Source organism: Eublepharis macularius, chromosome 11 (genome assembly GCF_028583425.1).
Source record: "Eublepharis macularius isolate TG4126 chromosome 11, MPM_Emac_v1.0, whole genome shotgun sequence".
In the NCBI taxonomy this organism is placed as follows: domain Eukaryota; kingdom Metazoa; phylum Chordata; class Lepidosauria; order Squamata; family Eublepharidae; genus Eublepharis; species Eublepharis macularius.
The window spans coordinates 55,232,522-55,245,392 of record NC_072800.1 but is presented as its reverse complement, the minus strand read 5'-3'; the positions used below and the strand labels follow the sequence as shown (position 1 = coordinate 55,245,392).

The following is a 12,871-nucleotide window of genomic DNA, read 5'->3' as shown; positions in this document are numbered from 1 at the left end:
TAAAAGGCAGGGTGACAACACTTGGTTTGGGTCTTATGGCTCCCTTCTACCAAGTGAGGGGCCTTGCGCCGTAATATTTAATATTTCATTACTCTCATTCAAATAAACCATGATTTGTTGATTCAATAACAAGTGTTAAAAGTCCTTGACCTCACATGAGCCCCCCGTCCCCCTTCGCAGAGAAAAGACATCCTTGCTGTTTGTTATGACATCCAATTCAGACAAAAAGAAAGCAATTACCAAGAAATAGATGTCACAACAAACTATGGTTTGTTATATAAACTTTTCGGTCATCATTTATGAGGGGAGGAGGGAGCATGTAAGCACTAGTCAAATAATAATATTAATATTATTAAAAATAGTAGTATTAACAACAATAAAAATAATAAAAAACATGTGCATTTCTCTGGTAGAGAAATAGTGAACTGTTTGTAATCTGAACTCCTAATTGGAAATCTTGAAGCCTGAACCTCTACAGGAATAAAATGCACACTCAGGCACTGATCTAGGAATAGCCTTCATGCTTAAGACTCTATTCTGGTAAACATTTGCATTTTAAAGGCATACACATTCACCCTGTCATTAATATATGTAATTCTCAACATGGTTCCATCTGTTGATGCTTAAATCCAGAGATTGGGAACATGGACTGACAAAACAAGACTTTCTACGAACTTGAAAAAAGCCTCAGGTTTGAGGGGGAAAACCTGATTTAAAAAAAAAAAACATTGGGGTGTTTGTGTTAATCCCCCCCCCCCCCCAAAAACAGAATCAGTGCTTGTAGCTTTAAGAAATAAAGGCTCTCAGTGGTCATTGCTAGGCAACCACAATAATATCACCAGCCTTGTCCAGTCTTGGTTTCTGTAGTAAAAAGGCAGGAGGGCGAAGCAGGGGCTTTTCCAGGGCTGTTTTGGCCTTTGAAGGACTCTTCAGGGCCAGAACCAGCAGCAACCACTGCTTGTCCTGCATACATGTTTCACTATCACACAAGTTGTAGGACTCACCTAGGTGCAACTGCTTACTACTTTTAAACAGTGACCACCACATGAAAGCCAGAGTAGTGTAGTGGTTAGTTTCAGATTAGGATCTTGAAGACTCGCGTTCAAACACTTTGCTGTGGAAGCTCACTCAGAAGCTCACTGGGTGACTGTGGACCAGTCACACATGTTCTCAGTCTAACCTTCCTCATAGGATTGTTGAGAGGATAAAATGAAGGAGAGGAGAATGATGTAAGCTGATCTGGGTTCCCATTGTGGAGAAGGGCAGGGTATAAATGAAGTAAATGAATAATAAACTTAGCTGAAGATGAGAGAGCACATAAAAGGTAGGTTGACTGGTGGGTGGGAAAGAGAAAAGGAAGCAAGGAAAGATACAGGGGCCACCAGGAGGAGGCAAAGAAGAAATACTGTGGGGACAAGTCACTGGTGCTAATGAGGTGCTCTTGCTAGTCCTTGCAGATTATTCACTATGCAATTGGTCCTGGCTCAGCTGCCCTTATACAACTTGGCCAGAGTTCTCCTGGGGAGAGGCTGCAAGGGGAAGGAATACATTGAAAGCTGAAGATAGAAGATCAGATAAAGGTAGGTTGACTGGTGGATAGAAGGGAGAGAAAGAAGAAGGACAAATGAAAAGGCTATGAGGGCTGCCAGGAAAGCAAAAGAAGAAATAGTGATGGAGGTGGAAAAGAGATGCCCCCCTGAAAATCCATCTGGGTCTCCCTTTTATTTTGATAATAATTCAGAAAAATAATATCATACGCTATTATTGTCTGGGGATGCTATAGCTGACTGTCAACTGCTGTGGCTATATGGAGGAGCTCCTGTTTAAAAAGAAGTCATTGCTTCAACAGTTGATAGATGGTGTCTTGGGGTGGTTCAGCAAGAGTGGCTCTCCTCTTTTCTAAGGCAAGAGCCTGGATGCAGGAGTTGGGCATGCACAGTTTGCCACACTATCTTCAAACGAGACTTACGGGACCAAGAGAGGGCTGCAGACTACCCACTCCACGATGTGCAGGAGGAGAACCAAGAAGAGGAAGGACATGAACTTTTACTCCTGGACCCAAGGCCATTAATAAAATTAAGCTAGAGATGCTGTGGTTGAGTTTGATTAAGGGGAACAGAACAACATCATCAACCCCCATCCCAAATTATGTATAAAGCTATTTGTATCGATTATACTTATTCACTGGTAGTTGTCTACACAGAGAGAAGCCCATGCTATAACAACTCAGCCTGTAGAATCACCACTATTTTTATCATTACCCAGGTACTCACTGTGATCTGACACCAGACACAGTGTAGTCCAGTCAATCCTTGGTAACACTTTATAGTTTTGTGACACTTATCACACTTTTTGGGGCAATTTCCTTCTACCCAGAAGTGATGCATCACCTGGGGGGGGAAAAAGCATAGGAATAAGTATAACACAAGGACAAAATATGTGGGTTAATCTACAAACAAATGCCATGCTGTCAGGTTCGCGGGGTGGTGTGTAAAAATGTATTGGGGTTGTGCAGACTTCAATGAAGGCTGACATTGCACATATTACTGTAATGTGAAAAAAAAATATGGAAATGTTCAGGAAAAAATGGAGTTGCGTCAAAACATGTCACCAGAGCCAGCAAAAAGCCAAAAGGCCTGGGCTGTAACCAATAACTACCCATAGATATGGTGTTAATGTATTGAAAGCTGCATACATATTTTCTAAACATCTCCAGTGGGAGCAAAGCTGAGAGTTCCAAAGAAGGACCCATGTGGGGCGGGTCTGCTGGATGGTGTAATTAACTATTGAGAAAGAGAAGTAAAGGTATAAGGAAATTTATGTTGGCTCCCGTCCCTTCTAAGATCAATTTCCAAGAAAAGCCTGAGGGAAGTTTTAGGACCTTAAAGAATTTATTTTCAGGTGCATAACCATGCAACATAGTAAACTGAAAGACTAGGAACTGGAGATACAAATTAGTAAGCAAAATTCATACAGTACCAACACTTAATGTTAAACTGGTTGGGAGTGCGAAAATTAATAACAACAACATTTGATTTATATACAGCCCTCCAGGACAACTTAAACCCACTCAGAGCGGTTTACAAAGTATATTATTATTATCCTCACGACCATCACCCTGTGAGGTGGGTGGGGCTGAGAGAGCTCTGAGAGAGCTGTGACTGACCCAAGGTCACCAGCTGGCTTCAAGCGGAGGAGTGGGGAATCAAATCCGGTTCTCCAGATTAGAGTGCTGCTGCTCTTAACCACTATGCCAAATTGTGGACTGAAAAGGAGGGGGCCTTCCAGCACCTTAAAAATGGAATAATCAGTATCATCCCTCAGAGGGCTGTCAAGACCCACAGCTCCTGCCAAATATCAGAAGCCAGCTCAGCACCTTTCAGTGAGTCTCAAAGGAATGCAGAGATGAGGCTACCTTTGGAAGCTTCTGGAATCATGTTTGCCAGAATCTTAATAAATTCCTATGGAATTCACACACACCACAAAGCTTCTGTGAACACCCAACTTCCCAAACTACATGCTTCAGTGTAAGCAACAATGCTGGCATACCTCAGTGTTCTTTTTGGATTTCACGTATGTTTTGATACAAGAAGCTGGTGCTCTGGAAACACAACGTTCATGGACTGTATACTTGCAAACTGAAAGAACAGCATACATACACATTGCCATTACTGTCACTGTTCCCTGCAAAGTTGTTATGAATAAAATGATGTTAACAGAACTCTGATATCCATTTCCTAATATGTAACACAGGAATAGGGAAACTCAAACCTAGACACTCATTCTGCAGCAGAAAAGACCATTTAATAAAGGAAATAGAGTGTAATTGTGGGGGTATATTGTTATACTCTTCATGACCAAGCAGGAAATGCTTAATTAAATCAGCCTTTTCTAAAATGTTAACAATTCCTAAATGAAAAAATAATATTGGAGGCAAATTGATGCCTGCCAAATGATCTTATGTCATTTAGTAAATAGAAGAAATCGATATTTTACAAACTATAAGCACAGCTAGCAAACATGAAAATAAAGGCAATGAAATAGTGTAATTTTCTGTACTGATTTATTAACCTTTAATGGTTGATTAATCTGCTTTCATAATGTAGCTGCTGCCAATCTCTTCATTTCATCATGCAAAGTTCAATTCTCATGAAGGCTAGTACTTCCCATGCAACAGAAAAGCTCATTTGCCTCTATCCGCACCCTATCCTACATCACATTTTTAAACACGCTTTCTTTATTGACAAACCCTGTGTATAAAGCTAATGCTAATTATAATGGGAAGATATAAAAGTGCCAGCTTGTGATATAAAACTCTCCTGGCTTCAATTACGGAACACTGCTGTCATATTATTGTGATGACTGAACAGCTAACTTTTGTGTATCTGTGTTACAAGGAAGAAATAATACTACTCTCTGTAAGTGCTCAAATATATTATAAACAGAAGAAAATTCTCTCAGCTTCAAATAGGATTCCTGCTTATGATGTGAACTGAAACCAAGCACAAAGCACTTTTGAACACCTTGCTTGCACTTATTAAAGCGACCCAGTGGGAGGGGCAGCTATTAATCAGACACACTGCAGGGAGCAACTTGGTTGATTGGCCACAGAGGGATGTGTGGCCCACTACACCCTCCTGTGCCCCCCCTTATCCAGTCACACGCTAACAAAACTCCCAGCAACACTTCAAACAATATTCAAGGATTCAAGTGCTTCTTTTTATGAAGGATGGGGGGGGGGGAATCCCAAAACAGACTATCCTAAGCCTACTAGCAGAAACACAAACGTGGGAGGGCGTTTATGAATAAGTGCTGAATAGGGTAGCTTAATGCCAAAAAGTAAAATTTGTACTGGGCAGTATAAATGGCCTGAGCAACCAACACCAAATTTAATTTGTACACCTGCACAGTATTTATACATAGGTATTCAGTTCGTGAATCTAGAGGAATCCACTCTGTAAGAGGAAAAGGTAAGGAGACTGAAACAAATGTTGTCAGTCCATGAATGAAGATAATGAAGTAAATGTACTATTCAGACACACATAAGTAGGTTGACTAACAAACAGCTACAATGTAGGAGATAGTGAGGGTGCTGTAGAAACGTCTGAATCTTACCTGAACATACTGATATTATTTTCTAAGTTATAGCTGAGCCTCTGAAAAGGAAGCATGGGTAGCTAGCTGCTGCCGTCAGCTTCTTTGACCCATACCAGCCTGTCTGCAGCAGCAATCTAAACTCTGAAGTTAACAGGACACATCTATCTGTTTATTCCCTTTAAAGTGACAGGTAGGTCTCTCTCTCCGGGGAGAAGACGGAGGTGTGTCTGTGAATGAAAGCATCTTTCCAGCCCAGTCAATGAATGTTTTATTTATTTTGTTCTGGATGCTGCCTTTGATTTGTTTAAAAAAATTAGTATTTTTATATTCTTTTAAATAAATAAAAATATCATCACTGTCGTGACTGCTAGACTCTGGAGATACTCAAGCATTTTCCTCCTGCTAAGGTTGCTATGACAAAGGCCAAAACTCCTGGCTTAGGATAAACTCATGAATTAACTCTGATGTTATATTTGGGCTGTATAACACGCAGAGCTAACCAGAGCATATAAACAGGAACTAATCTGTTCAGTGTATAAACAAAGCTAACCTGAGCATATACTCACAGGAACAAGAGAGGCCCTGCTTGCCTACTCCTATTAGCATGTTCAAGCAAAGATTACAATAAGCTGGCTTATTGAAGTGTTTCAGTCTCCATACATGCTGCCCATCATCCTTCACATTCTGCAGAGGACATAAAAAGAAATGGATCTTGTTTAATGGCATAAACTGCAAAAACTGTAAGTGCCAATAAAAAATCAGACTTGACTCAGGAACATAAAAGATAATCTGCTTATTCATTAGTTTGCAAAAGATCATAGCCTCATTCTTTTAAACTGATATGTACTGATATAAGTTTCTGGAAGCACAAAGTTTTACATTTAGAACTTTTCCAATTACTTATCAATGCCTAACATTGCAACACCATCCTATTAAGAAATGGTGCTATTATAGGCATAATCCTGGTTTCTGGACTAGGCCAGGATCAATACGCATGACACCTGTCTGTGTCCATGATTACTCATATAGCTAGGGTGATGAATGCACATCTCTTGCTCTGTTAGGCCAATTTCTTGTGTGGGATTTTCAGTGTCTCTCCCCCCACCCCCCGCCCAATTCTCAATTAATGGAAACTTATTATGAGAAAGCTTCCATAGCAATGTTTCTGCACTAAAGTGTCAAATGAAATGAAATGAACTTGTCACCAATAAGCAAAACAAAACAAAAACCCCACCACTCAGAATTCCCTAACAAATGACTGCTCAGTTAAAAGAAATATACAATACTTAATAAATATATACTTTACTTTTTCAGGTAATTTAATTGTTTTGCCATTTATTCAAAAGAGCGACCACTACATGTGATTTCGCCTCCATTTGAACAGAACATATGGACAGACTTAGCTGGCATTTTCCTTATCAGAGAAACAAACAAGTCTTGAATGTGGGTGTTCTGCCAATTAAAATACTTAAGTGTGTTACAGGCTGTAACTGATCCACAAATCCATTACGTAAATACAGTGTACTTTTCAGAAAATAGCAAATTGGATTTCTGCTCTTGTTCACTGCCAAATATCAGATGTTAAGTGCTACATATAAGTATATAAAATTTTTAACTTAAAATAATTTCTAGAGGGGAAAAAGTCATTTCGGTAATATTTCTAATTTAAAAAAAAAGTAAAAAAGAGAACTACATCAGGGTATTCTCATAAGTCATCCAGTGACTCCCTAGTACCTACACATAAGTTATAGAACTTCTTCCAAAATTTCTTACTTAAAGACTTGACAACTCTGCCTCTTCCCCCATTTTCCATACTCAACAATCCCAATTGGTTTTATATGTACAGCGCACCATTCTTTATAATTTATAAATCAGTATGTTTCATGTTACACAAAATATTCAGAGTGAACTGAAACGTTACAAAGTTTTAGGCAGTCCCAATAAGTCTTATTATGCTATTGATGCTTTTAGGCTGCACTGTAATTCTTCATCCTATATATTGGATTGAACATGTGAGTTGATGGTACCTGAGACAGGAGGATCACTAATGCCTTTCAGGATTACTTGGGGGAGGGAGTATTTCCATATTCCGTTGCCATGTTTCATATTATGTAACATATGTTCAAAGGAAATGAATATACATTTCCTTCACTAAATGTGCATATGATTAGGAGACAACCTACAAACAACATACATGCACGTATATGCGTATAATGGGATGGGTGTTCCACAGCATCTACTTTTGAATGCTACAATATGATGGAATCGGTAAAATCATGAGTTATGAGAGATGTTTAACTTATGCACTATAAACTTGGCAAAAGCAGTTTCTGACACAGGTTTTCAAGAGAATTAAAATGACTCCCTCCTGTGGAAAGTTTAGGAACAGCAAAGAAGCTGAACCTGCTGCTTCTGAACAAAGCTTAAAGGTAGAATTTTGCTGTCTCCCTCCTCAGGTAAGACTCACTGAATGCAGCAGAGCACAGGTGGGGAAGTTATCTACAGTTAATTTGCCCTACTGTCTTTTAGAATCTCTAGTGACAGTTTTCACCTTACAGCCCCCAAAAAGCAAATGTTTCCTTCATTCTTCTGTGTTGAGGGATTAGACGATACCAATTTTTCAATATCATCCACAAACATTAAGCATTTGTATCCAATAGGTCCATATTTACTCAATTTTAAATCTATTCAGAAAAAAACCCTGCTCTCAGAAGCCAGGGTCTTTTTTATGGTGCCTGCCAAGCCATAGAATTCTGTCTCCAGATACACTTACCAGATACTCAAGTAGTTGGTTTTTTCAATGCCTGATCAACACATTTTTGCTTTCTGCAGCTTTTAAATATTTGATTCATTCTGTACTGCTATTTACTCTGTTAAAATGTTAAATGCTGCTGCTGCCTCTTGTATCACTGTATTTGAATTGATCTTATTGTTACTGATTTTATGTTTTGTGTTCAGCAACTACATCTATCGGCTATATATATCCTCCAGATTCACCGAAGCCCTAAAGATACAGAAACCACAACAGCAGCAGCACCATCAACAAGAGTGAGCAGTTTTGTGAACTTTGCCTTTCCAGGGTTGCAGCAAGTAACAGAAATGGAAAAAGGAGCAGCAACACAAAACAACCATTTTGGAATGAACTTTATTTAACATTTTCATACCTTTCGGAAGACAATTTGTATAAGAATAGTGGTAGGACATGTTTTAAATACATAAGTAAAGTGTTGCCATTCATAGTGGTTTTTGTTTTGGCCTCCATGAGAATTTTTTGCATTGAACAATAAATATCTTAAACAAACCAGGGCCAGACCATTGCTCCTTCTATCTGAGTATCCTGTCTAATAATGGAAAAAGTTGAACATGCCAGATGGCATGTGCATCTCTATGAGATATTAATCTTATTTAGGTACCACATACTCTGTAGACTGAGTCAATAACATCTCTCTGCAATCTCAATCTAAATTTCCACAACCTAAACATGTTAACAAATTTAACAAATGTTAAAAATTCAGTGGCTTGACCACAGGAATACAAGTAACAAATATATGGGTTAAAATGTTTTGAAACCAAAAGCAATCTTACAGCACTAGCAACAGTACAACTCTGACATCTAGTGGCAGGGATAAAGAAAGCAAAGTATAGAAATTTCAGGCACATTCTAACATAAGAGAAAGAAAGAAAGAAAGAAAGAAAGAAAGAAAGAAAGAAAGAAAGAAAGAAAGAAAGAAAGAAAGAAAGAAAGAAAGAAAGAAAGAAAGAAAGAAAGAAAGAAAGAAAGAAAGAAAGAAAGAAAGAAAGAAAGAAAGAAAGAAAGAAAACACAAGCATGCACATCATGAAAAATGTAAGGGACTGAATTCTTAAATCAGCACTCTCCTCTATATTCTTGATTTCATTTACTAGATCTCCAATTCATACATATAGCTACTGGCATGTCATCCTCTAAAAAGCAAAGTGAGAAACCGCTGGGCCTGTTTACGTGGAGTTTCCATTTGTGTGAAACAATGCCTTCAGGTACCACAATAGTGGTGGCAAATGCTGTAAGAACTGAAACAGCCGCAGACATGTGCAGATGCTTTCAGAGGTCCAAAGCAATCATGTCTCACTTTTTTCATCTGTGAATTGGTCCAAAGGCTTTTATATCTGCTGTGACAACCCAACATCTCAACTGCTTTATTGCAGCAGCACAGCAATTGGCCCACTTCATCCAGAGAACTTCAATGCACAGAATTTTGGTGAAGAGGGTTAATTGCATAAATGCTTTTCCTGTATTACATGCATAACATTAATTTATATGAACATTAGAACCTACCTTTCATTAAGTCAGACCATTGGTCCATATTGTTCAGTTCTGTCTATTCTGACTGGTTCCTCATAAATTGGGGATTCAACATGGCAATTTCTGAGACACAGTCTCCCTGCTAAGTGCAACAATAACTATATACATTTAAGTTCTGAACACTTTTCAGAAACAGTGAACAAGGATCACAAACAGGCAATTTGGAAAAATTTTTCTTCCTCAGTTATTTTGTATAGAGAGAATTCACTGACCTATATAGCCCCTAAAATACATGATGAAAATTGAGAATTGTCACATCCTCAAAAGAATAATGTTTATTTGAATATTTGCAAATCAAGTTATTTGAGAAAAAGCAAAATGTATCCGAAGAGAACTGGCTGTGTTGAAAAAACTATTGAATATAACAGATATATCTGTTACATTATAAATGAATAAAACTTAAAAGTTGAAAACAGGAGCAGACCTACCTATCAATATACATGATAACAGTGAAAAGTTTTGACTGGAAGGTTTGATTAAATCATCCTGTCTAATCAAAATAAATAGTAAGTATAATTCAATGTTTAAAATATCAAAAGGAAATAAAAGACTATTCATTTACAGAGGTATTTGGCAGACATTTATTGCAGAATATTAAAATTCTATTCATTAATTCTCATTATTCCATGAATTTGGACCTGCTTGATTTCCTATTGGTTTTTACAAAAGGCACTCTAAAACTTAATAATCTAGGACAGTAGTTATCTTGTGTAAATATGACCTAGTTAATTAATCAATTAAAATGTAATTGTAGTTAAATTGTTCTGTTCAGCATCCTAATTGCAGTAGTAAGGGAGGCATATACATGCAATTATAATAATTATTATTACTATTAGTTAAATTTGCAGCTGTTCTACAAGCAAGTTTCCCATTCCAACAAGAGCTTTGCTTGCAAAGCATCTGCAAAGCATGAACTTAAAAAGAGAAAAGATAAAGAACTACAGAAAAAGATGAACATTCATTGTATTCAGATCATTTTATTTGTCATTTTCATAACATTAATAATAACAACATTCGATTTATATACCACCCTTCAGGACAACTTAACGCCCACAAAGAGCAATTTACAAAGTATGTTATTATTATCCCCACAACAAACCTTGTGAGGTTGGTGGGGCTCACAGAGCTTTGGAGAGCTGTGACTGACCCAAGATCACCCAGCTGGCTTCAAGTGAAGGACTGAGGAATCAAACTCAGTTCTCCAGATTAGAGTCCTGTCACTCTTAACCACTACACCAAACTGGCTCTCTATAATATGTCTGCTGACTCTCTCTTTAACGTGTTTGCTGCCATTTTGACTGAAAAAAAGAATCCTGGCTTCCTTTCTTAAAGAAAAATAAAATCATTTCTAAAATGATGACAGTCTTTTCATTCCAAAAAATAAAGAGTATTTTATGGATGTTTAAGATGTGAGCACATTTTGGAAACAGTGAACAAGAGTCAGGGATAGTCATGTAGCTGCAAATGGTCAATTTCGTAAACTTATCTCCCTCAGTTATTTTGTACAATGTCCCTCAAAGAGAAAAAGAGTGGCACTGGGAGGTTCTTCAGGTTATAGTGGGAATTAGGGGTATATGATTCAGGTTTCCAATTCGAGATAAATACCCAAATCAGATCCGATTTGTAACGATTCAGGATTTCCAAATTGGGCCCAGCATGTTGGCCCCAATTCAGAATTGCTGAATTAAAGCTTCCCAAAGCGATCTGGGTCACTTCAGGAAGCTTTAGGGCACTTTCAAATGCCGTGGCTGGCTCCAGCTGACTGGTGGAAGAGGAGCCACACACACACACACCCCAGCCAGCTGAAGTTTAAAGGTCCCATTCCTGCTGCTTGCAAGTGACAAGGAAAGGACCCTTTAAACTTTAGCTGGATTGCAGGGGGATCCCGCTGCCACTTATTTCTCCCAATGGGAAGGTCAGGAGGGAACCCCCTCCTCCCCTTCCCATTGGGTGAAAAGCAGTGGGGCAGGAAGTTTCGGTATGCTCCAAGTCTTCACAGAGCATACCAAAGTAGGGCAATAAATGGTTTCCAAAGGGACTTGCCGCATCGGAAATTGTTTAGTTCTGATTCTTTTTCCCGCTTTGGAAATTCCGAAGCGGGAAAACAGAATCTTTCTGGTTGTACACCCCTAGTGGGAATCATCGGTAGGAAGTTAGGTGTACCTAAAACAGTAAGTCCATGAGTTCCACTGTGTAATCCCCACACATATTTACTCCATTCTAAATCAATTTCAGCTTGATAGGACCCTAATCTGGATTGGGGTCGTAGTGAGGGGAAGGGATTCGTTATCTGAATTTCCCAAACAGAATCACGGTTTGTGCACTGAAGGAAGAGAATGTGGAATATCTGAATTACCCTTCCTTCCATGGATTAATTCAGTGGTCTGGAAGCATGGTATGGCTCCCCTTCCCTGCTGAGGCTTGCAAATAAATGGACTCTGCTGGTCTCGTTCTTCCACCACCTCCCATATTTTAGACAAGGCAATTAATACTTGTTGTTCACAGTAGTTAGTCAAAGGAATTGTCAACACGATGGGTTCACATGAAACCCCCCAAGCAGATTTCCAATTTTGAATCACAATTCCTTGCAATTTATATTAATGCATAATGTATTACTCTGATTTATTCAGAGCTATAAGGGAACAGTGAATTGCTACCAGGTTACAGATTTCTTTCCCTTACAACTTACTCAGGATAATATACCCATCTGGTTTTAAAAAGCCAGATTTTTACAGGTCTGGCTTTCCTGGATTAAATTAGAGAATCCTGGATTTGATCCAGGCCCCGGATCAAGACCTCCAAAAATCCAAGTTAATCCAGGTAAATCTAGGAAACGTAGATTTAGCCTCTTGGCTGGCTGATTCCCTGTCTTCTCCTGTGTTTTTTTCCAAGAGAGGAGGTGGAGGAGGAAGGGAGAGTGAGGAAGAGGCAAGGGAAAGTGAGGCAGGGAGGGGGATTGAGTGACCAATCTGTGCAGGAGCTTTCCTTATCTGCCTGGTTTCTGTGCGTAACACTGATTCAGTTGGCTTAAGTTTCAACTGTGTTCCTTACTTCAGTTTGGTTTGAGTGGAATTCTATGTATTGATGTGATTCTCTGATTTGATGTTGGTCCCCTTTATTCACTTTGGTTCTGGGGACATTCCAGAACCACTTTTGGTTCTGGAGAGATACCTTGCTTCAGTTTAGTTCTGTTGGGCTTTCTCTGGGTTGAGCTTGGATTTGGGAGTGTGCCTCTGGCCAGTGGCTGTCTTGCCCCTGTGTGTTTCTGGTTGAGAGTGTCTTTGGAAATGTTTCCCCCCATAGGGAACAATGGAGAGTGGCAGGAAGCACCTTCTTCAGAGGCCTACATAATGTGATCACAGGGTCCAATCTTTCTAAAATGGAGGGGGGTCTTTAGAGGACAGTCAGGAGCAGGTGTCCTGCAAATTTGGTG

At 39.0% G+C, this 12,871-nt stretch overlaps 1 protein-coding gene across 7 annotated transcripts in view; it reads right to left on the bottom strand.

Moving 5' to 3' along the window:
- Positions 1 to 12,871, bottom strand: part of DGKB (diacylglycerol kinase beta) — a 327,502-nt gene that overhangs the window by 284,854 nt on the left and 29,777 nt on the right. For all 7 annotated transcript variants that reach the window (XM_054991403.1, XM_054991404.1, XM_054991407.1 and 4 more), the window contains 3 exons: positions 5,664 to 5,781; positions 3,550 to 3,638; positions 2,274 to 2,390 (listed from right to left, as the gene is read on the bottom strand). In XM_054991403.1, the coding sequence (XP_054847378.1) occupies positions 2,274 to 2,390; positions 3,550 to 3,638; positions 5,664 to 5,781 (324 nt within the window). The remainder of the gene's footprint in view (positions 1 to 2,273; positions 2,391 to 3,549; positions 3,639 to 5,663; positions 5,782 to 12,871) is intronic.